Below are 25,273 nucleotides of genomic sequence, written 5' to 3' on the forward strand. Positions count from 1 at the left end.
ACACGTGAATGAGGAAATGCGCACAAGGACCTTCACTTAGCACTGTTTATAAATAGTGAAAAACAGCAAACAATGCCAATGTCCACAGACTGGCACAAGAAATGGACATGGCATAGTTAGGTGATGAAAGACTACACAGTGATTAAAAGGAATGAACCAGAAATAAACTATATCAATATAAATCAATCTCTAAAACACACTCAGGCCTTCTAGTCAAAATGGTTTATGAAGGTTCTATTCATCACAATCTCCTTGCTCAGGACAAACAGAAAAGATACACAAAATATAAAACATACTAGGGCGCCCGGGTGGCTCAGTGGGTTAAAGCCTCTGCCTTTGGCTCAGGTCGTGATCCCAGGGTTCTGGGATCGAGCCTGCAATGGGCTCTCTGCTCAGCAGGGAGCCTGCTTCCCTTCCTTTCTCTCTACCTGTCTCTCTGCCTACTTGTCATCTCTCTGCCAAAAAAAAAAAAAAATTTTTTTTAAATATATATATAAAACATACTTCAGTTCAGAACAAGATAAACATCTTTGTGGACAGAACAGAACAGAAATGCAAAATGGTAAAGTGACCTGAAACCACAGGCTTTACTGGGCTCTATATGCGAGCAGAAAATAACAGCCCTTAGTTCAACTGCTGTAAGATGATCAACACTACCAGCGCCCCAGTGAAACAGGAATGGGGCCAGATCACCACATGAACCCAAAGACTGTAGTGGGGACACGTCCTGAGTGCAAAAGAAGGTTGAGAGACCAATATGCATCTCTATAAACGGTCTACAGACTAAGTCTACAGATACGTGCTATCACCCATAGATTACAGAACAGTGCGGGCAGAAGAGGCCCAGACAACAAAAACACAGCCTTGAGCATGTGTTTACAAACCTTTCTGTGACCTTCAACTAAAGAGAAATTGAATGTGTGTGCTTGCATGTGTGTGTGTGTGTGCGTGCATGCATGTGTGTTTGTGTGTGTGTGTCCAAAGCAAAGGTTTTAGGAAACAAAATGTGGGGTGCCTGGGTGGCTCAGTCAGTTAAGCGGTAGCCTTCAGCTCAGGTCATGATCCCAGGATCCTGGAATCCAGTACTGCATCGGGCTCCTTCCTCAGCAGGCAGCCTGCTTCTCCCTCTCCCTCTGTCTGATGCTACCCCTGCTTGTCTGTCTCTCTCTCTCTCTACCCCCACATCTGTCAAATAAATAAATAAAATCTTTTTAAAATGTACAAAGAAACAAAATGTATCTTTGTTACATGTAATATATGCTGATAACTTATTTATTTTTTTAAAGATTTTATTTACTTATTTGAGAGAGAAAGAGACAACAAGAGAAGGAATACAAGCAGGGGGAGTGGGAGAGGGAGGAACAGGCTTCCTGCTGAGCAGGGAGCCCAACACGGAGCTCGATCCTACGATCCTGGGATCATGGCCTGAGCCAAAAGCAGACACTTCACGACTAAGCCACCCAGGTGCCCCTGATTTTATATTTTTAAGTGTTGACTGCAATAAATCAATTACATGACCTACATTTTGAAACACACCAGCACAAAAGAAATGATATCCTGAAAAACCAGAAGAGACATAAAATCAGCACACTTCACACTGAAGCTTCAGTTAAAAACCATCATCAGGGATGCCTGGCTCAGTTGGTTAAGCGGCTGCCTTCGGCTCAGGTCCTGGGATCGAGTCCCACATCGGGCTCCTTGCTCGGCAGGGAGCCTGCTTGTCCCTCTGCCTCTGCCTACCACTTTGTCTGCCTGTGCTCGTGCGCTCTAACAAATAAATAAATAAAATCTTTAAAAATTAATTAATTAATTAAGAATTAAAAAAATAAAAACCATCATCAGACTTTTTCCCATGATCTTCATTTTATCCCCACCTCCATAACAAGAATCAACATATGATTCTAAGGCAAGGGCCATTATTTCAGTTAAAGAGGAAAAATTTCATAGTGCATATCAAGTTAGGCCTTCAAGGATAAATAAGATGCAGACTTACAAAGAGAAAGGGAATTCCCTTAGAAAGCACCCGATGAACAAAGATGCAGAGACAGGAATTTGCAAAGACATGAGGGAATGTAATTACACTAGTTTGGATGGAGTATGAATTACCCAAGAAAAAGAATCCCAACCAATGTGTTTGGACTCTATTCATGGCAGCATTGGGGTGGGGGGGATGGGGGGGATTAAAGGAGAAGAGTAAATATGGCATCTTTCTTTTCCATGCAAGCTCTGAACAAGTTAAGAAATACAACTAAACCTTAAGGAAATACAAGACAAAAACTAGCTCTGTTGCTAATGAAGACTAATTTGGAAGAGACTTTTTCTTTCAGTAAAAACCAAATGGGCCTATTAACTGAACAGCACAACAAGGCAGACTTCCCCAAGTACAGCCAACCCCTCCTCCCCTCATTCCCCACATGGGCTCTGGAGGGAACCTGGTCCATAAGCAGGGAGCGCAGGTAAGCCCAGTGCATTCCTTCCAAATTTTCCAAAAGAAAGTTCACTCCATGTCCTCAAGGACAGAATGAGAAAAGAGTGTGACCCAAAATACCCTAGTGGGGCTTCTTCTCCCAGAAAGGAAACATCAGAAATGGTTAAGGCAATCCCCTTCCCTTGAATCACAAGGACTTCTAAAGAGAGTAACACCATGATCAGAGCTGTACTTTGAAAAGATTAATCTGCCATTTGTCATAGGATGCTAGGTGAGAAATGAAGAGCTTCCTGAAATTGCCTGCACAAGAGTAAATCAGGGCCTGAATCTTACTAATATCTTACACGATTCTTCATTCCACGGGCCGTCCTCAGCTCCTCACACAGAGGAACTCCACTCCAGTACAGATGAGACAACTGAGGCCCCCAGAGAAGACACACCACTAACAAGGGCACTCCAGCAGGAATGAAGAGGATGATACAAAGGCAAAAGACAAAAACTCCATAGGCAAGTAGATCAATGGATGCCAGCTCCAGTGAATCACAGAAGTTCATATAAGAGTTTGTAAGAAAAGATTATGTTAATTAGAAAACCTGGAATTCAAAGCTGGAAAGGTGGTGAGATAAGAACAAATAATTACTGTTTCTTAGGAAAATGAAGATGGTTTTTATGTAATCGTTTTTCTAAGAATAACTGGTCACTACTTCAATCTATTGAAGGTACTCAAGGTTTTACTCTGTTCTGTGGTTTGACATGGAGAACAGGCCTGACCAGGATATAAACAAAGCATAAGAACACAGTCCAGGGTTACCCTAACACGCCAAAATATCAATGCCTACCAATGGCAGGGCAGGATTTCAGAAGCAAACTTGTCTCAGCCTGGGAATCCCAACTTCCAGACCTCACACAGCTCCCCCGCACACTGGTCATCCCCACTAGTGCTCCGTTTACTCTCCTTCTCTTCTCTGAAGGTAAGACTCCAACTGTGTCAGGTCTCAGAGACAAAGATATGTTCCAGAACTTAGTCAAGAATTTAGTCATAATCCCTGCCCTCCAATGCTCCATGTGAACAGCTGCTTAATTAATAAGTCAATCCCATGTACCAAATCTCCATTTTCAGAATTAATATTAAATGGGGGGTGGCAGACAGAAAACAACCCTGCTCACAAGACGCTTACTATGATCACTCTTAACGTTTTTCATTTATTGGTCCCTCTATGGTGTGTTCAAGGTAAACTCTTAAAGATGATCTTCTTGTTCACTAATTTTCTCTTTAGCTGTATTCAATCTGTTGTTTGCTTATTTACTGAGTTTCTCATTCTAATTCCAATTGTGAATTTTTATTTCTATAAGTTCTTGTTGGCTCTTACCCAGATCTGCCTTCATAATAATTTTTTATTGCTTACTCGTATTTCCATACCTCCAGTTACTGTATAAAGCTATTAAATACCCCAACGGATAAAGGCTCTTTGGGTCTGATTCTACTGTTCATTATTTCAGATGACTGCCACGCATGGACGGACTATCCTTATATTTTCATGTATTTTGTGATTCTAGATCATAAGAGTTCTTCTGGGAAACCCGTGATGCCGAAATCGACAATGGGACCTTCCAGACAGCACTGGCGTTCACTCCCACCAAGCACTTCAAAGTACTTGAAAAACTAAGTACTTCAACACAAGAATATTTCAAATGAAGTCTCACCTTGAAGAGTTTCAGACCACACAGGCAGCACAGTTCAAGCCAAAACCCTTGTGAATCCAAGCTGTGAACCAAACTCAATATTCATCCAATTATATGTGCCCTGGATCTGTCAATCTAGTTCAGCATTAAAATGGCTTCCTACAGGAGATGCATCTTTAAGAATTTCTGCCCCATTTCATAGTTGTCCCCACTCATGCTATTAAGTACCGCAAAAGATAATATAATATTTCACAAGTAAAACCGCATTTATATAAATATCTCATTGCTGATTAAAGGCAAATTAGAAGTTAAAGCATTCTCAGTACCTTACCTGTTCCAGGGCTTGGGTTTTCTCTCTCTCTATTTTCCTCATAGCCTCCTTGTCAGCTCTGAGTGACGATGAGCACACAGTTTTAACAGACATAAAATCAACTGTCATCCACTCATCTCTCTTAAAAAAAAAAAAAAAGTTACTTCAATCTACATTGATTAGAAGTGAAAAACACTTGGCAACAAGAGCAGGCACACTGGAGGCACATGCACCTGGCTCAAATCCTACATCTGCCTATCCTGATGCAAGTTTTCTAGTCCCTCTGCGCCTTAGTCTCTCTCCTGTAAAACAGAATAAATTCCTCCCTTTTAGGACTGTTTTAAGGAGTAAAGCAGAGAAAAGATTTAAGGCACACAGTCTGCTGCCTGACACAGAACAGGCACTCGAACACCAGCTCCTTCCACCTTTCTGCGCTGCGGCCAACAGCGTATAAGCTGCATTCTCACAGCGGCAAATGAAAGACAGCCTCACATCTGTGAACTCTTCAACTCTAAATACTGCTAATGGGAATTATGACATGATCTGGTGAAGAGAAATAAAAACTGAGCGAACTCTACTCACTCAGATACACGTAACGGTACAGAGCTTCAGGACACGAGAGGAACATGATGCTTTTCTAGCAACAACCAGAGGGAAGAAACCCTCTGGGGGACCAGAACAGGGGTCAGTATTCCCTTTCTCACGAAGAAGTACGGAAGTCTGAACACTAAGCAAACAGCGTCACTGCCAGAATTATTCATCAAAATATATACTGTTTTCAAAGTCTAATTTTTCTCTTGAAGCTTCTGTCATTTTAACATTCATCTATTCTTAGCTATTCACACTTCTTTCTTTAAAACCAGGGGACCTACCTGGATAGATGGGTTGTCTTCTCTTTCTGAATTCTCCCCTTTCACTTTCCAGGCCTTTTCTCCGCCAGAAGTCTGGGATGGGACAGCCTCAACCCACTCATCTTCAGAGCTCTAAGAATATTTAGCATACAAGTGAAATTCTCAAACTTGCAGACTTGCATATAAAAATTCTATGTTGTTAAATGGTGAACTCAGATTTCTAGAAAAAAAAATTTAGAGTCAACTTCCCCTTTAAAAAGCCACATTGAAAATATGAACAAGGAACATATAAACCCACTCTTTTGGGATAAGCCCATGAAACACCACGACTGTTGTCATGCTGAGGGAAAGGGAAAACAAAAGATTAGAACTGACAACAGAGAACCCACTTTAATACGGAGCTTCGGTTCCTACCAACGTTAAGCAATACTGACATCTTTGTTTAACTAGAACAAGGGAAACAACACTCAAGTAAATGACTTTGTCTTCTAAGTTTCAAATTTTTAAATTTCCCTGGGTCTAAAAATGCAGAGATCTCAGTTAAAAGCCAGGCTGGTAAAGCACTTTGTTACTGTGTTTAAATACCAGATTATTAAATCAGCTACAAAGTATTTAGCCAACATCCCCTATGTGCTCAGCATTATGCCAAGTTCTGGGTTCTGTTTTCCACAAATACATCAATCAACTCCTTCTATGTTAAGTACTGTAATAAGTACTTTCGCATATGTTCTCAAGATGACTCCTTAAAACTATCCTACATAAAATACTATTTGGTTTTAGAGATAAGAAAAGCTTCCCCAAATTAGGTAACTTGCCCAAGTTACATGGTATCCAAGTAGGAGAACCAGAATAGAAATCTAGATCTGTCTGGCTCTATCATCTACTCTTTGGAGCTGTACAGGAAGTGTAGGAAAGATCCTAGAAATCACCCAGTACACAACACTTGCTAATGCAAAGCAGAGAAACTTGGAGGCCACGGGAAGAAAAAGGATTTCCTGAATGAGAACAATATTCCTTCATGTCACAAAGTTCTCGATAATTACCTAACTGGAGAACAACAATATGTCTGGTGAAAGGTATAATCCACGTGGAGTAAACACATTTGTGCTCTGGCGTCTCAAGTGACAACTGTTTTCCAATGCAGAGCAGACTTCATTCATTCATTCATTCAGGCCCTGATTTAGATTAGTAGAAACATTAGAACTAGCTATTTACATATACAGTTACAATTTTTAAGATAATCACTATAAATATGTTTCTGGCCTACTCATATTTACATTGTCGAATCAATTTAGAAAGGGCTGCGTGTGTTGTGATGAGCACAGGATGACCTATGGAAGTTTTGAGTCACTGAACTGCGCCCCTCAAACTAACAATAAGTGCTAACTAACTGGACTTGAAGTAAAAACTGTTTTTTAAAAAAAGCAATTGAGAGAACTGGTTCCTACCACTTGGTATTATCCACTATAAAGGGAGTCTATAATCTGAAAGATTTAGCACATTCCTTGGGGGAGAGTCAATCTGCTAAGATCATGCTGAAAACAAAAAATGTTTACATTAGTGTTCCACAGGATTCTGTTGAAGGTTTTCTTTTTTTTTTTTCTTTTTTTAAGATTTTATTTTTAAGTAATCTCTACATCCAACGTGGGGCTTGAACTTCAAACCACGAGATCAAGAGTTTTACACTCTCCTGAGTGTCCAGGCGCCCCCCCCCCCAAGGCCTTCTTTTGAAACTACAAGTTTTCTCTACCCTCTGAAATGCTAACCCATCCCTTCAAAGTCACTGAGCAGGGCCATAAGCTGCTTCCCCACCACAGCTGCAAACCATCTCCACCCCTGCATAAACCCAATCACCATACCCTTTACAACTTCAGTTGAGCTAGACTCTTAATCACAACTAGTATTCCTCTTCCTGGTCCCTGGTCAACCCTCTCTTCCACTCCCTTAGCTTCCTCCCCCCATTTGAAGCATTTATCAGTTTTACATTTACTTGCGTGACTGATTAATCTCACAGCAAGTTCTACGAGGAAAGCAACCACATCTGCTCTCGCCTAGAGACCTTGCTTAATGCCCTGGCAGAGAGGTGATGCTCCTCATCTTCTTAAAGATCTCTCTCACGTTTTCTACCAAATTCCATTCCACATACAGTCAGCAAATGGCTCTCTCCTTCTTGATCAATAAAAATAAAGTCATTTTAGCTTCCTACCCAACTTCCAACAGAACTATTTATGCCTGTGCCTATCCTTACCTCCTGTTAACTCTTCCTCTTTAAAGCTGTTCCTCCTCCACAGATCTTGGCCCCAATGACTCCTGGTCCTCTAGGATGGTTGCACTATCAATCATCTCTTTGTCTCATAGCTTCAACCAAAGCTCTCTATTGCCCTAGAAATATGTTCAAGTATTCCCCATCCTGTGTGTGTGTGTGTGTGTGTGTGTGTGTGTGAATGAGGGAAGAAGGGGAACACTGATTGCCCTTATGTCTCCCTCTAGCAGCCATTTATCTTCCAACTTCTACTCTAAACCAAATTCTTAAAACAGCAGTCTACACTCTCCGTCTGCACATCCTCACCCAATTCTCAAACTCTACCATGTGGCTTATGTCCCCATTAACCTACTAAAACATCTTTAAAGCTTACCACTGGTTTCCACTTTGCCCAGTGCAGCAGAATGTTTCCACTTCTAGCTCCCTAGACCTCTGCTGAATACAACTCTGGGAAACTCACCTTCTCAACCTCCACGGCCTTTCCCAGTTCTCCTCCCATTCTTGGTTTCTTCTTCACGTCCCTCATGCACTTTTCCTCATTTGCTCAGCCCTTAAATACCAATGTTATTTGGGGTTCCATTCTTTGCCCACTACATTTTCTAAGCTCTAAACATTCCCCTTTGGCCCTTAAATCCACTCTCATGACTCAAACTACTACCAACTGTACTGATATCTTTCACCTTTGTCTACCCAAAGTCAGTGATTTAACCAACTACCTACTACATTTGGAGGCCATGCCAAATTCAGTAAGAACAAAAAGTTAATCCATCATCTCTTCCATGAAACCTGTTCCTCCTCCTCTAGTACGGAATTCAATTACATGGTACCACCAACCATCTACTTACCCAAGTCAACAATCTCAGGATCAACTTAGCCCTCCCATCTAAACCTACTATTTCCATTTCCAAAGTATTTCTCAAATGTACCATACAGCGAACACCATGGGAGGCCTACCATGCCTACCATGGGAATCCCACTTCCATCTCTGGCCAAGGCTGATTTGTTCAAAGGTAGGTATCTGACCCCAATTCGTATCAATCGGAGTTACTGTCCAGGAACTTGAAGTCAAGACTCAATGGGGCTGCTAAAACTAAAGAGAACTGAAAATGCACTGGTAGAAGCTATTTTTGTTATGAGGAATAGAATTCAGCAAAAAACTGATCTGTGACCAAGAAAAAAACTGAACTCAGAGAAAAACAAACATGGAAGATGGCAAAATGATTGATAAAAGCATTTGAAACTCTAATTCCAGCCATTCCTAAAACCCAGCGACATTCCCATACCTACATGTCCTAGGAGACTTTTGTACTCTAATAATGAATTGCCCCTTTTTCTGAATAAGCCAATTTAAGTTTGATCTCTGTTCCCTGCAACCCAGGGCCCCAACTAATACATGCCCCTTCCTTTAAAGTATTCGAGATCACATCTTATCTCTCACCCAGACAACTGGGATAACCAAATTAGTTTCCTGGACACCAGTCTTTCCTGCTCCCCTTCCTTTTTCCAACCCCCACCCTAAATATACCTAGGAGTCATGTAAAGAAAACACATCTGACCTCTTCTATGGCTCCCTGTCACAAAGCTCCTCTTCTTACTTGTCAACAGAACACTATTTTATTTGTTCTGTTTATTATTATTATTATTCTGTTTATTATTATTACTATTATTATTATTATTATTATGTTTATTTAACATAATAAATGCCTCCCTTGCTGGTAAATGAAGACTTATGATCCACTGTCCAATGACATGAAAATAAAGGTATTCTGTGGGACTTCCTGGAAGTCAAATTATGAAAGAGAGAGCATCCTCCTCTTGTTATCTAGACTAAGAGGTAAGGCTGTAATGATGATGGAGTAGTAAAACAGTAGAACTAGCCTTAGTCCCAGAAGACTACACTAGTCCCAGACTGCCTACCTGGTTTCTTTCATAGGAGAGAAAAGTTAACTATCTTGTTTAACCAATGACTATATTGTTTGGCCTCAGCATCATAAGATTACATACTGAAATCATGTATCTATTTATCTAACTAGAAAATGAGTTCCCCAAAGGCTTGAAAACAAAAACCTCTTTTTTTATATTCCCTATATCTATACCAGTGTCTGATAAAGAGTTGGATTCAGTAAAGGTGCACTAAAATTAATTAAATCCTCTTTTTCTACTCTTCCAATAGCCCTAGTCAGAAACTTTAATTAGCAGCCAGAATCCAAGCATTAAATACCAGGCACTGAATGAAAGAAGCATCGTGATACACTTAGTACTCTTACTGTTCAGTCACAGAACAGTGAAACCCGAACAGTTCTATAGAACTTGCCTGCCTTCATTCTCTTCCTACTAATTTTGTTTTTCATTTTCACCAGTATACAATTTCCTCACAATTTCACACAACTGCTGTTCCCCCTCCCAAATATGCTATGACCTCATTTCTTTTGCTGATTTTAGTTTCAATCCTCCACCTCATCTTAAAGGACTCATACGCCATCAAGCTTAATGTGCCTCCTGACCTAACACAGCTTCCAGAACTCTTCCTCTCTTGTGTGGTCCTCATAATAACCACACCCCTAATCATATAAGAAAAAAATCTGGAAGACAGAACCAAGACAGCAAAGTGTTAGCAGTAAATATCAAAGAAACTTGAGGACTTCTGCTTCTGGCCAAGACAAAATAAATGGCATCAGACTAAAAATACATAGAAATAGAATAATAGAAAATATTCGGAACTGTTCTCAGAACATTGACTCTCAGTAATACAGGGCTGTGATCCCTGAAAAGGAAAACAAATGGTGTGAACGCTACAGCATTTTGCCTTGAAACACCTCCCAGACCAAGGCACAAGGAAGGGAAACAGGTATAACTTGGTGTGTTCCAAGGAGGTAAGTTCAGAGTTTGCCTATATTGCCCTCTTGAACTGAAAATCTCGGTAATTTTGTTTTAAAGATTTTATTTATTTATTTGTCAAGAAGAAACAGAGAAAAAGCACAAACAGTTGGAACAGGAGGCAGAGAGGTAAGCAGGCTCCTGCTGAGCAGGAAGCCCAAGGCAGATCTCAATCCCAGGACTCCAGGATTATGACCTGAGCCAAAGGCAAACACTTAACTGACTGAGTGACCCAGGCACCCCTACATCTTTTTTTTTTCCCACCTTGATTTTCAACCATTCTATGCCCTTATTTTAAAGATAATTTTTTTAAGCCAAAATTACATAAAGTAAGTTTTATGACAATAATAGGATTAAATTCACACCCAAAAACAGATTAAGAAAAACAAATTAAGAAAAATGTCTTCCTGGGGTGCCTGGGTGCCTCAGTCATTAAGATTCTGCCTTGAGCTCAAGTCATGGTCCCACAGTCCTGGGACTGGGCCCCATATAGGGCTCCCTGCTCAGCAGGAGGCCTGCTTCCCCCTCTCCCACTCCCCCTGCTTATGTTTTCTCTCTCACTGTGTTTCTGTCAAATAAATAAAATCTTAATTAAAAAAAAATAATAAAGTTTTCCTGCATTGCCTTCTTGAACTGAAACTCTTGGCAATTTTTTTTAAGATTTTTTATTTATTTGACAGACAGAGATCACAAGTAGGCAGAGAGGCAGGCAGGAGCTGGGGGAGAGGGGAAGCAGGCTCCCCACTGAACAGAAGGCCAGATGCGGGGCTTGATCCCAGGACCCTGGGATCACGACCTGAGCCCAAAGGCAGAGGCTTAACGCACTGAGCCATCCAGGCGCCCCTTGGTAATTTTTTTTTAAACCAAAATTTAAATAGAGTATGTTATATGACAATAACAGAATTAAATCCATACCCAAAAATGAATTAAGAAAAACTAGTAAAATCCAAAAATATCTAGAAATTTTAAAATATATATAACGTACAGGTTAAAAAATTTAAAAAATCAATTAAAAAATATTTGAAAAACATGACAATGAAAACCTAACACATCAAAATTAGAGATACAACAGTGCCAAAAGAAACATTAATAGATTAAATATTCGTTAGAAAAATTGAAGATTTAGAATCAATATCTACCTTAGGATGTTAGAAAGAAAAGAGCAAATTAAACACAAAGTACGTGTTAGGAAAGGAATAATAAAAAGGCAGTGGAAATCAATGAAAGAGAAAGTATACAAACAGAAAATCAATAAATCCAAAAGGCACTTCATTGAAAAAATTAATAAAAATTGATAAACCTCAAACTATACTGACCTAGAAAACAGGAATTGCAAAATCAGGAATAAAAGAGGGGACACAACCAGATTCTACAGACATTAAAAGGACAATAAGGAAATATCATAAACAACTTTACGACAAAAAATTCACCAATTTAGATGAAATAAGAAAATCCCTTGCAAACTTAACTTGCCAACACTAATTCAAGAATAAACAGAAAATACTTAATATAGATACTAAATAAATTAAATTTGGGATTTAAAAACCACCCCACAAGGGCACCTGGGTGGCTCAGTCATTAAGCGTCTGCCTTCAGCTCAGGTCATGATCCCAGGGTCCTGCAATGGAGCCCTGCGGTGGGCTCCCTGCTCTGCGGGAATCCTGCTTCTCCCTCTCCCACTCCCCCTGCTTGTGTTCTCTCTCTGGCTGTTTCTCTCTGTCAAATAAATAAAATATTTTAAAAAATTTTTAGAAATAAATAAATTTTTTAAAAGCACCCCATAAAGAAAACTCCAAGCACAAAGAGGTTCATTGGTATATTTTAGCAAAGATTTAAGGAAAAAAAAATCTTCACCAATTTTGCATAAACCCTTCTAGAAAACAGAAGAGGAATTAATTTTAACTCATATACAAGGCCAACAGTATCCTTATACCAAAACCCAATAGTTCTCAACAAATTGTTGGCAAATACAACAGGGGGGGATATATATATATAGATATAGAAATATAGATATACAGATAACATGATATATATGATACCACACACACCATATTCACCACATACCATAAATAAACAACAATGTCCAAACGAAGTTTACCCAGGACAGCAAGGTGGTATACCACTCAAAAACCAAAATGTAAAAAATTATTAAATAAGTTAGGGGCACCTGGGTGGCTCAGTGGGTTAAAGCCTCTGTCTGCGGCCTGGGTCATGATCTCAGGGTCCTAGGATCGAGCCCCACATCAGGCTCTCTGCTCAGCAGGGAGCCTGCTTCCCCCACTTTTCTCTGCCTGCCTCTCTGCCCACTTGTGATCTCTGTCAAATAGATAAATAAAAGTAGATCTTTTAAAAAATTATTAAATAAGTTAAATTTTTTAAAAACACAACCCATGTAATTCTCTGTGTTGACTGAGTAAAGGAGAACAATCAATGCTCCTATTAATAAACACAGAAAAAGCACTTAACACAATTCAGTGTTCATTCAAGACACCAACTCTCAGAAAAACAAAAACTGAAGATAATTTCCTCACTCTGAAAAGGGCATACAAGAAAAACCCACAGGGAACATGAAGCTTAAAAGTGACAGATAAATGCTTTCCACCTAAGATAAGAAATGGAGCAAGGGTATCCACTCTTACCACTTGATTCAATATAATACTGAAATCCTAACTAGTGAAATAAAACAATAATAACAAATGAAATAAAAGGAACAGAGATTGAGGGGAAAGTATCATTTATACATGCCATAAAAAAGTACTAAGAAATCAACAAAAAGGGGGCGCCTGGATGGCTCAGTCAGTTAAGCATCTGACTCTTGATTTTGGCTCAGATCATGATAATCTCAGGGTTGTAGGATCAAGCCCATTGTGGAGCCTGCTTAAGAGTCTCTCTTCCTCCCCCATCTCATCCCCCTCCCTCAAGAAATCAACAACAACAACAAAAAGCTACTAACACTAGTACTTAAATTTAGCAAGGTGAAAGATACAAAGAAAACAGAGGTTTCTCCACTATCCAAAAGCAGAGTATTCCTATGAAACCTTGTGTAAACCAAAATGGCATAAAATAAAGAAGCCATTACTGTTTCATAAAACTGAAATCATGTTCAGATTTCTTTTGGTTAGCAAAAACAGGTAACAACTTGAACTTTCATAAGCAAAGTGGCATAAAACAAACTTGCAGAGAGGAAAAACCTATACACAAAAACCAACCGTTAATGTATACACTCATCGCAGATACACGGAAACTGCCATTTATTTTTCAAAGATTTCACTTACAGTAGTAACTCAAGAAAATAAAATAGAAAAAAATGTAACAGGAGCACCTGTGTGGCTCAGTGGGTTAAAGCCTCTGCCTTCGCTCAGGTCATGATTGCAGGGTCCTAGGATCGAGCCCCGCATCGGGCTCTCTGCTCAGGAGCCTGCTTCCCCCTCTCTCTGTCTCTGCCTGCCTCTCTGCCCACTTGTGATCTGTCTGTCAAACAAATAAATTAAAAAATATATTTATATATAACAAAAGATATGGACAACATCTCCACTGAAAACTCCAAAACAATATGGGAGAAGCTGAAGAAGACTTCAATAGATGGAGAAGTATACGACATGCATGATGGGTGGGAAGCCTGGCTATTTTAAGGTATTATATTAATTCTCCAAAAATTGATCTGTTGATGCAGAACAATTCCAGTAGACATTTTTACTTAAAGTAATGGGCTAATTCTAAAATTTATTTTTAAAATACAAAGAACTTAAGAGTAACCAAAATAATTTTCAAAAAACAAATTTACACTACCTATTCCAAGACTTAACTTAACCTTAAACTAAGTAATTAAGAAAGTGTGTTTACTGGCCAAGGAGAGATGTGTAGCTCAACGGGATAGAATACAGAGTCTAGATATTAACTCAAAAATAACTGCTCAAGGGCACCTGGGTGGCTCAGTGGGTTAAAGCCTCTGCCTTTGGCTCAGGTCATGATCTCAGGCTCCTGGGATCGAACCCTGCATCCGGCTCTCTATTCAGCAGGGAGCCTGCTTCCTCCCTTATCTCTCTCTGTCTGCCTCTCTGCCTATTTGTGATCTCTGTCTGTCAAATAAATAAATAAAATCTTTTTTAAAAAATAAATAAATAACTGCTCAAGGGCACCTGGGTGGCTCAGTAGGTTAGGCTTCTGCCTTCGGCTCAGGTCATAATCCCAGGATCGTGGGATCGAGCCCCGTGTCCGGCTCTCTGCTCGGCAGGGAGCCTGCTTCCCTTCCTCTCTCTGCCTGCCTCTCTGCCTACTTGTGATCTCTGTCTGTCAAATAAATAAATAAAATCTTAAAAAAAACAAATAAACAAAAAATAAATAATAACTGCTCATTTAATTCTCAACAAAGGAGCCCAAGTAATTCAACAGAGAAAGGTCTATCATTTCAGCAAACAATACTGGAACAACTAGAAATCCATATGGAAATAAATTAACTTAGACAATTAATACACATACCATAAACAAAAATTAAGTCAAAATGGCTCACTGATAAGCAAAAAATCTAAACATCACATGAGATTACTATACACGGAGTAGGATGGCTGAAAAGCACACAGACTGACAAGATCAAGGAGCAGCAAGGACAGGGAATAACTAGAACTCTCACACACAGCTGGCAGGATTATAAAACAGTCCAACCGCTTCAGAAAATAATGGCATTTTCCCAACAGAAATAAAAACGTGTCCACAAAAAAACTTGTACACATTCATAGTACTGTTATTCGTAACAGCCCCAAACTAAAACAACCCAAACGACTTTCTCTTTTTTTTAAGATTTTTTTAATTTATTTATTTGAGAGAGAGACAGTGAGAGAGAGCATGAGTAAGGAGAAGGTCAGAGAGAGAAGCAGACTCCCCGTGGAGCTGGGAGCCTGATGCGGGACTCGATCCCGGGACTCCAGGATCATGACCTGAGCCGAAGGCAGTCGTCCAACCAACTGAGCCACCCAGGCGTCCCCCCAAATGACTTCAAAATGTAAACAGGTAAGTGGGGCGTCTGGGTGGCTCAGTGGGTTAAGTGTCTGCTTTTGGCTCAGGTCATGATCCCAGGGTCCTAGGTTGAAGCCCCGCATCAGGCTCTCTGCTCAGCAGGAGCCTGCTTCTCCCTCCCGTCTGCCTGCTTGTTCTCTCTCTCTCTCTGTATGTGTGTCAAATAAATAAATGAAATCTTTAAAAAGAAAAAAAAGACATACATACAGATAACCCTTGAACAACAAGGTGGTTAAGGGTGCTGACTGCCCATACAGTCAAAAATCCACATATAACTTTGGATGTCCCAAAAAACTTTACTCGTAGCCTACAAGTTGACCAGACAACTCACTAATAACATTAACAAGATAAACATGTATTTTGTATGTTGTATGTATTATACACTGTATTCTTACAATAAAGTAAGCTAGAGAAAAGAAAATGTTAAGAAAATCATTAGGAAGAGAAAATACATTTACAGTACTATACTGTATTTATCTAAAATCCATCTGATTGGGGGGCCTGGGTGGCTCAGTGGGTTAAGCCTCTGCCTTCGGCTCAGGTCATGATCTCAGGGTCCTGGGATCGAGCTCCACATCGGGCTCTCTGCTCAGCAGGGAACCTGCTTCCCCTTCTCTCTCCGCCTGCTTCTCTGCCTACCTGTGATCTCTCTCTCTCTATCAAATAAATAAATAGTAAAATAAAATCCATGTGCTTATAAGCGGATCCATTAAGTTCAAACCCATGCCATTCCAAGGTCAACTGTATTTCCAGGAAAGAACAAAAAAACGTTAACAGGTCACTGTCTCTAAGAAGGGAAAGCAAGGACCCTTAATCAAATTACATAATTTACTCAGTCTAGCATATCTGTCCCCACGGGACCGAGATTCTTAACCAGTGATCTCTGCCTAAACTGTAGGGAGTTTTCTAAATTCCACTGAAATGAACAACTTTGAATATAAATTTCTTTTTGGAAAAAGGGTAGTTTTTTCAGGATCTCAATGGGATCAGGAACTCAATACACAATTGTGGAAACAGTGCCTCCGCCTCTTTTGTATTTTAAGATTTTCTAAGTGACTTTCTCCTGAATTACACTTAATTTTTTTTCTATATAACTTAAATATTCCTACCATTACAAAAATATGCTGGCTACTTGACAAAACTATCCAGCTGTATTCTTGCTATGAATTCATAAACTGCATTCTCATATAAGAGAGGCTTTATTGAGCCATTTATCATCTTGGTGTACTGCCAAAAACTCAGTTCCTAGAAGTACAAGAGGACCAGACTTCGGAATCTGGTGATTCAACGACACATATAACCCTCTGAAGAACATACCTAGGAGACCAACTATCCCTCAACATCTCTAGCTCACCACTCTCTAACCACAGTGTACCTCTTTTTTTTTTTTTCCAAGATTTATATAAGAGAAAGGGAGAGCACGCAAGCAAGAAGAGGGGAAGAGGGATAGAATCTTGAGCAAACTCTATGCCCAGCATGGAGCCTGTGGGCTCTATCTCATGATCCTGATGTCATGATCTGAGCCGAAATCAAGAGTCAGAGGCTTAACCAACTGATCCACCCAGGCGCCCAAACCATGTACGTCTTTCTTCCGGAAAATCAGTGTGAAAGGTTTACCCTTCCTCCATGAGTCCTTTTATCCCTGAACTGGCTAGAGACACAGCCGAGACACATGTTCTTCCTGTTGACCCCAGAGATAAATATATAAACATGTTCTATTTTAAAGACTAAATGTTAATTTCTATTAAAAAATAAGAGTAATAAACTCTCAAATGTCCTTTTTTTTTGAAGATTTTATATATTTACTTGTCGAGAGAGAGAGAGAAAGAGCACAAGCAGGCAGAGCAGACAGAGGGAGAAGTAGGTTCCCTGCTGAGCAAGGAGCCTGATGTGGGACTCGATCCCAGGACCCTGGGATCATGACCTGAGCCGAAGGCAGACGCCCAACCGATAGAGCCAGCCAGGCATCCTTGACTCATAAATATCTTAAAACCCTCTTATTTTTACAGTACTATTTTTCCTTGCATTCTTCCAATTTTCCAACTACTTCTACTTGATGGCCTTTACTTTCATCTGGTTCCTCAGTATTGGGTGTTCCTCTTTCTTTGTAACTTCCCTGGACAATCCACTGGCACAGAGCTTCACCGAGCAATGACTGCTACATCATTATTCCCATCCTCCTACTTTTCTCTGTAACCAATAATCCATATTTCCAGTATTTCCTGGACACCTCCCAGAAGCTGTTTCCCAGGCATTTTCATAATCTAACTAGTAATACTTTTTTAAATTCTCATATATTTTTACATTTCCATACATTATTCCTTTAAATATAATTTTCCCAAGTAGCTGCTGTGGTTTAACACATACTTACTGATGAACTATCTGTTGACTCATTGCTTTTTTCATACTTCTGTTTCTTACTCTTTTTTTTCTTCTCTTTCTTTACTTTTTTTGAGTGTTTGTCTTTTTTCTTCTTTTTCTTAACAGAGTGTTCCTATAAATAATCATTTTAAAGAAGTAAGAAAGGAATTGGTTTTATCTTACATTAAAACAAATATTTTGAGGAAAATCTGCATTCCAAAAACTACATTTTCATGAAATGAGACAATACACATGACAAAATAAAATCTTCTAAGAAACTTTAACACAATTCTGTAATATATGCACTGCTAATAAATCGTATAGCTGAGGTATCTTTTCAGAAAAATATGAGGTAAGTTTTAGTCTTTATTTGCAGATTCATCTGACAGACAGATATAATCAAACAAATACATTTCTACCTAAACATATGCACACACACACATACATAAACATATATCCTCTGTGGCCACAACAGAATTTATAAAAGATTATTAGGCCATATAAAGACAACAAGACAACATAAATTAAAATTATGGAAATGGAAAATAAGAATTCAAACAGAAAACCATGACATTAAACTTTAAAATGCATAGTTTTTTAGAACCATAAGCTTGATACAAGTGGGCCAGAAATTTGCTAATCTACCAGTCAACTCAAGTAACAAAATCTGTCCAATGTTATAATGTCCAAAATATTAAAAATATATTATTTCTGAAATATATATATATATATTATTTCTGTCAGAGAGATAAAATCAGTCAGTAATGCCACTATATGATAGTCATTCTGTAACTTTTGAAAATACTAATAAAGTTGCTATTCCAATATTAACTTTAATAAATACAAAAAAAGACAGATCTGTTACATCAAGTAAACCTGTTAGTATTCACCTGGGAGAACTGTTCAATTCGCTCATTCACATCAGGTAGCATCCATGTATCCTCACCCCGAAGTCGTTTAAGTTCTTTACGCCTTTCTTCCTTTTCAAAATTGGCTTTAGCCTGAAACAATGAAAAATAAAAAATTAACAACTTACCAATTGCTTTTCATGAGAAATTAAAAAAAAATAAAACAAAACCATTTTCCACTTTCATATAAGGTCTCATCAGTCACTGTCTGTCCCTTGCCAGGAATTTTCTTCCATAAACAAAATAAAACTCTCCTTCCATATTACCAATCACATCACCAATCTCTAGTGAATCAAGGATAGAATTCTGGGACCTATAGCAGATCCCCCTCCCCCGCAAGCTCCCTACCTTAAATAGGACATGAATCTCCTTCCTTCACCATCGGACTGCTACTGCCTGAGACTTCTGGAACTATCAAGAGATTGACCATGCCTTCAATCTGCAATGCCCATATCCTTCTATCCAGCCCCAAAATGCTTCAGGAAGAATTATCTTTCTAAAGCCAAATGATCATATTGCTAATTTATATTCACCTTTCAACAAAAGTAAAATAAAAAGAGTTTTTCCCAGGAGGTTGCTTCTGCCTTTTCATTCCCTCTCCAAATTCCAAAGCTGGTTTTGGTCCTTACCAAACTCTATGCATATCTCCACTATAAAATTTACTTTCACTTACAAATCTGACTCACTCCAAAAACTACCTAAAATAACAAAAAGGCAAGAATGAAGAATATTTATTATGAATATAGGTTAAATATGCTGAAATCCCAGGACAATACCAATCTTTCATCTGTCCAATACGAACTGCCCTCTCTTCACCTTAAAATCTGGGTATAGTCATTATACACACACACCCCCACCAGCTCCTTTTCTTCTGCATTTATTTAACTCTTCCGTCTTAAAACCAATAAAAACAAAAACCTTCACGTGTACCCTATGTTGATCTCAAGCTACAAATTTTCCCCTTGATTGCCACACTTCCTACATCTTGTCAGATAATACAGTTCACTTCCGCCATTCTTTATAAGTTGCCTCTATACATCTCAATCTTGGTGAGAAATACCACGTTTCTTAACCTTTTTCGAGGGCCTACATTTTCTGAGTCTCTTCCGTCAACCCTTGTACGGATCAATAACCCTGGATTCGATATCAATAAAGACAAGAGACGGAAACGGTCGAACAATCTATTCCAATGTGCCTCACGTGTGTTTCTGAAAACGGAAACGTTTATTTCAGATGCAGAAGGGAGGACTGACGCTGTCAAATGCGCTGGCAGAGTCGCGTTAGTGGCGGAGGCTCTCAAAAGTGCGCAGCCCAGATGATCAAATAATGGAAATACCAAAAAGGGGAAACTTAAAAAGTTAGGAAACTCGATAAAGAAACAGGACATCCTAAAAAGAGAATGTGCAGCTGGAGACTGCCAACGCATCTGGGGAAATAACCACGAGTTTTCGGGCATCCCAAAGGGAGACCCTGCCCTCACTCAGATAAGGTGAGCCACTGAGGTGGCGAGAAGAGAGGGGGTGAAGGAGAGCCAGAGGCCTGGCCCCAGGAACCGTCCATTCCCACGATTCTAAATGACTCCAAAGCCCCAGAACGGAGATACCTGGCGCAACACTTCGGCCCTAGCAATCCTGGTCTGTTCTTTACGTTCTTCGATACTCCTTGCACTTTCAAATCTACCACTAGCAGCCGCCATCCTTGTTGTCGTAAAACTAGGACGCCAGCACAAAAGTCTCAGTTTACGACTGTCGTAATTTAATAAACAAAACAGGACTTCCGCCTGGAGGGGGTAGGAGGGGCGCTGCTCCACCTACGGAGCATGCGCGAGTGTGAGAGCCACTTAAAGTTGGCGGCGATGACGCAAACTTCAGGGTTCTGATGAGACCTTGCAGACTAAGTTGAGGTGCTGCGCTCCTTTCGTAAACCGGATTGTCCCGCCGCAGGAGTAGCGTCACTGTGCATTTATGCGCGCTTTGCACGATACCAACGGCATTCTCTTCTGTTTCCTTTCAAAATCTACAACTTCGGCGAAGTTAGGTCCCTACGTCTCGAAATTTTCCACCAAACTGCCCTTCTGAGCCAAGAAATTCCTGTGCCGGAGGGATCTCCTGAAGGTGGGAGGGAGAGACCAATTGCTCTGAAGTTCCGGTGCTTTGCTACAATTCGGGAAGACTTTCTCAAAAGACAAAGCAGCCTAAACCTATAGTAAAAGTACGCACCGTGAACTTGGGAAAATCAACCCAGGACAGCCAACATGGAGACCTATTCTAGTAAAACTACCGGATTTTAAAGGGAGAAAAGTACCTGGAGCATACAGGCAGAAAGATCGATTCAGTTGTTGCTGTTGTTCTTGTTTAATTTTTGTTGTTTAAATTTGCTTTTTCGTAAATTTAATAAATGTGGCATCAGTAATCCTACATGGAGATTCATCTCTAAAAGATCGGTTACTGAGGGCAAAAATAAATTTTATCCAGTATGGCTTAAAATATGCAGTGGGTTTTGTTTTGTTTTGTTTTGTTTTTCTTAAAGGTTTTATTTATTTATTTGATAGATCACAAGTAGACAGGGAGGCAGGCAGACAGAGATGGGGGAAGCAGGGTCCCTGCTGAGCAGAGAGCCCGATGCGATGCGGGGCTGGATCCCAGGACCCTGAGATCATCACCTGAGCCGAAGGCAGAGGCTTTAACCCACTGAGCCACCCAGGTTCCCCAATATGCAGTGTTTTTAAGTCGTTTTCACCTATTAATTGTTCATATATTCCATTAAATAAAAGTTTCATTTATAAACTAAATGAGTTTATGTTGTATGTGTGTGTTATGTAAAAATTGAATGAATGAAGATGGATTCAGTTGTAAGAGAAAGGACATCAAATTGGCATCGGACTTAGGTCATCTTTCTCTTCCAATTCCTCTGCTTTTCATTCCCTTCCTGTGCAATTTAGCCCGAAGTCATCTGTTGGGTGCAAGCAAGCTGTGCATGTGTGCAGGGGCAGTGGGGACGAGTGCTCTGAGCACAAAGGGTTAAGAAGGGGGCTCCCGCGGCAGAGGAGCAGCTAGAACCGTGGCATCAGGGCCCAAGAACAGCGGACTGTGCATCCGTGGGGGAGGGAGCCTGAGTGGGAGAACCTAGCACAGGGTGAGGAGAACATCCATGCCAGGAGGGAGCTGTGAGGGCAGCAGATGCTGGTTACATCCTGGATGATTGCACAGAGAAGTTAATATACTAGGCTGATAAACTTTTTGAAGAATGGAGTTTCAAACATGGAAATGAAGCAAACTCGAATGAACCCGGTGGTGTTGAATGGGAATTGGAGGTAAGAACTCATGTCTTCAATATACACAAGTAGATACGGAAATACAGATATTTCTGTTTATCTGTATCTGCATCTTTGTATCTATATAATCCACCTCCCTAGCTCTGTCCATTAAGAAGACCTGGGAATAGCAACGCTCTGGTGTTAATGACTGTATCTAGTGCCCAGATGCTGGCTTTGACAATTTTGAGCTTTACCTGAGCCCTGTGCTCCTGAAAACAGTTGTTTTAGGGGCAGGGATAGGAATACACCCATCCTTTTGTGTTCCAGGAAATGGCTTCTGTAAAGAACCACCCTTCCCAAGTGATTCAGATAAGACTTGTTCCTCCTTATTTACTCTAACAAGGCCTTCTAAATATGCATCTCCAACCCCTCAAAGGCCAATAAAATGTTCCCTTACTTTATTCTGCATATATTTCACATGTTCAGTTGGGTGCCTCAACATAAGACATAAGCTAGGGAAGAGCAAGGACTCATGGGTCCCACCTGAATTCCCACTAAAATACACAGCCACACAGGGACAAAGTACATAGATACACATATTGATAGAGACAACAGAGGACTGAGATCTTCGTTTTACCCTCATCTAGGAAATAAATGAGTTTACGTATTTAAATTGATTATGGTTCTTAATTATTTGCTTAAAGTATTGATTTATTATGTATCTATCATTCTAATTTTACTTATTTTAAAAGTTTAGTTTACTTTTATCTTATTTAGAAGTATTTATGTTTTGTCTTCTATTACATTGTTGCCTTTCAAAAGTTGCAATAACAAAACAGGGGCATGTCTAATTGGAAAGAAACATGGGGGCCCCTGGGTGGCTCAGTAGTTAACCATTTGTCTTCAGCTCAGGTCACGATCAAAGGGTTCTGGGATCAAGCCCCGCATTTGGCTCCCTGCTTGGGGTGAAACCTGCTTCTCCCTCTCTCACACTCCCTGCTTGTTTTCCCTTTCTTGCTTGGTCTCTCTGCCAAATAAGCAAATAAAATCTTTAAAAAAGGAAGGGAGGGAGGACAGGCTGTAAAGTGTTACACTTGGAGGAGTGGTGTGGTTTGTGGGTTTCCATGGACACGGAAGATCTCTAATCGCCTGCCAATATTTGATGTTTTTATTTTGCCTCAGTTATCCTGTTTTAACTTCCTAACCTTCCTCTGATTCATCAGAGAAGACTGATGAAAATTACAGATTTGTGACTTTACAGCAACAAGATCCCAAGAGTACTGCACTGATGCTCATTTATTCATCAAACATGCATCAAACATAGACTGTATGACAGGAACTGTAAACAGCTGAACTTAAAAAGATGAAAGCTGCTAGTCCTTTCTTCAAAAGCTTATAGTCCAGCAGGGAAGGCAAACAAGTAAACCAGAGTAAACAAGTAAGCCACAAGTAAATAAGGTCAGTGAGTAAATGACCTTGACCTCTCTTGAATAAACCAGGCACATGCCTGTCTCTGGTCATTTGCAAACACTTGTCCCTCAGCCTAGATTACGGTTTCTAAATTATGTAAATATTCATATAGCTTCAACAAGACACACTCAGAGAGGTCTTACTTAAATCACTGCTCCCTTACTCCTCTATCAGTAATCATTTTCATGAGGCTTTGGCTAACCTTTAGTTTCGTTTTAAAACTATAGGCACAAATGAAGCGTACCAGGTATTACGTGCCTTGTGATGTGATATAATAGGAAATACACTGCTGACAAGGCATTTTTGCCCCCCCAAAAAAGCCCATGAATTCAATCCAACCTCTAGATATAACTAGTTTATTGAAAACACAGGAGCTAGAGAAACAAATGAAGTGACATTCTACGGAAGTGATCCAACAAATCCAATATTTTACTACATCCTTGAGATCTCTTCCTGATTCCTTTTTACAGCTGCGCAGCGTCCTATCACAAGAATTTATTCATTTATCTATGGCCTGTTTTTCCCCACCCAAAATAAGTGCTCTTAGAGCAGGGATTTTACTAAGACGATGCCAGCCATCAATACACGTTTGTGGAGCTGTCTGATTTGACTGGCTGGATCCAGGAGGCTGTGCCCCTCGCAGCTGGTACATCTCAGGTCAGGGTAGCCAGCCAAGGCAGAGCCAATGCAAGGGCTCTCTGCACCTCGTCACCCTGTCCCATCGGTATCCAAGGAGTCTGCCACCAAACATCCTCTTGTGGTCCCGGGGTGGTTTACACAGTGACCTTGAAACTGGCAGTCAGAAAGGCTTTGAAAAGTCATTTTATAGTGGAGAAAAAAAACAGGGCCAGGGCCTACCACTCTGGAAGGTTATGCAGCCCCATGAGGCCTGGCCGGGCCAGATCCTCCCATTCCTCACTGAACACAGCCAATGCTCAATGGAAGATGGCATGTTGAAATCTGGTGTCTGCATGTGTGACAGACAAGTGCAGGGCTCAAGACCTGCATGGCTCCCACCCTTCTCTCCCTCCACACCTCCCAGCCCCCCTGCCGTAGTCACTGGAGCCTCATTTCTGGGCCCCTTCCCGCAGATGGCCTTTGCACTTGCTTGTCGTCAATGTCTCAGATCAAACGTCCCTTCCTTGAGGACGCCTTCCCTGACCACACAATCTCCTTTCCCATCCGGACACTACTCCCCAATTACTCCGCCAAACCCCCCTCTATTGTACACTCCTGCACTCACTTCCTCCTCGCACAACTGTCCTGACTGGTTTGGTTTGGGGGTTATTTTGTCTTTGTTTTTGCCAACCTGTTTGTCTCCTACTGTATCCCCAGCATCTAGCAAAGAGTCTGTCACACGGCAGCTCAACGAATTCAGTGAATAGAGGAATTTATCTAAAGAAATGTATTAATCCACTTGTGGTGTTAAAACACTCTTCACAAACTTCATCCGTTTGGAATTCATACTAATGCTTGAAGGACATCAAAAGTTATCAGTTCATACAGACTCTCTCAAAAACATTTTTCTACAAACTGGCTGACCTGCTCCATAAAGAGAACTTGTTGGAAAATGCTTAACCTGTCTCTATGGGGGTGGTTTCTGTATAGGGGTTACATTCTATCACCCATGGGTAAGGCAGGCACAGTCAAAACTATCCTCGGAAAATCCTTCAAATTGCCCATCAAACACAGACAGCTCGTCTAAAGACAGCAGTAATATACATGCGTTCGTGCGTAACGGGTACAGCGACCTATGATTTCACCAGAGCCCTGTAGGTCTTGAAGACTGAAACTTACCCTGTAAGAAGGATGACCATATGTCCCAGTTTTCATGGTGAAGCTACCAAATAGCT

General features: G+C 40.3%; 1 protein-coding gene across 5 annotated transcripts in view; it reads right to left on the minus strand.

Moving 5' to 3' along the window:
- Positions 1-20,443, minus strand: part of CWF19L2 (CWF19 like cell cycle control factor 2) — a 183,575-nt gene extending 163,132 nt beyond the window's left edge. For 4 of the 5 annotated variants that reach the window (XM_013062408.2, XM_004764420.3, XM_045077526.1 and 1 more), the window contains exons 1-5: positions 20,298-20,443; positions 18,677-18,787; positions 17,797-17,919; positions 5,294-5,404; positions 4,443-4,562 (exon numbers count right to left, since the gene is read on the minus strand). In XM_013062408.2, the coding sequence (XP_012917862.1) occupies positions 4,443-4,562; positions 5,294-5,404; positions 17,797-17,919; positions 18,677-18,787; positions 20,298-20,390 (558 nt within the window). In that variant the 5' untranslated portion in view covers positions 20,391-20,443. Of the gene's footprint in view, positions 1-4,442; positions 4,563-5,293; positions 5,405-6,315; positions 6,448-17,796; positions 17,920-18,676; positions 18,788-20,297 lie in introns of those variants that run through there. The other variant, XM_045077527.1, reaches the window with a different exon arrangement.
- Between the last annotated feature and the right edge of the window lie 4,830 nt (positions 20,444-25,273).

Source organism: Mustela putorius, unplaced genomic scaffold (genome assembly GCF_011764305.1).
Source record: "Mustela putorius furo isolate JIRA1106 unplaced genomic scaffold, ASM1176430v1.1 tig00000198_pilon_pilon_pilon, whole genome shotgun sequence".
NCBI lineage: Eukaryota > Metazoa > Chordata > Mammalia > Carnivora > Mustelidae > Mustela > Mustela putorius.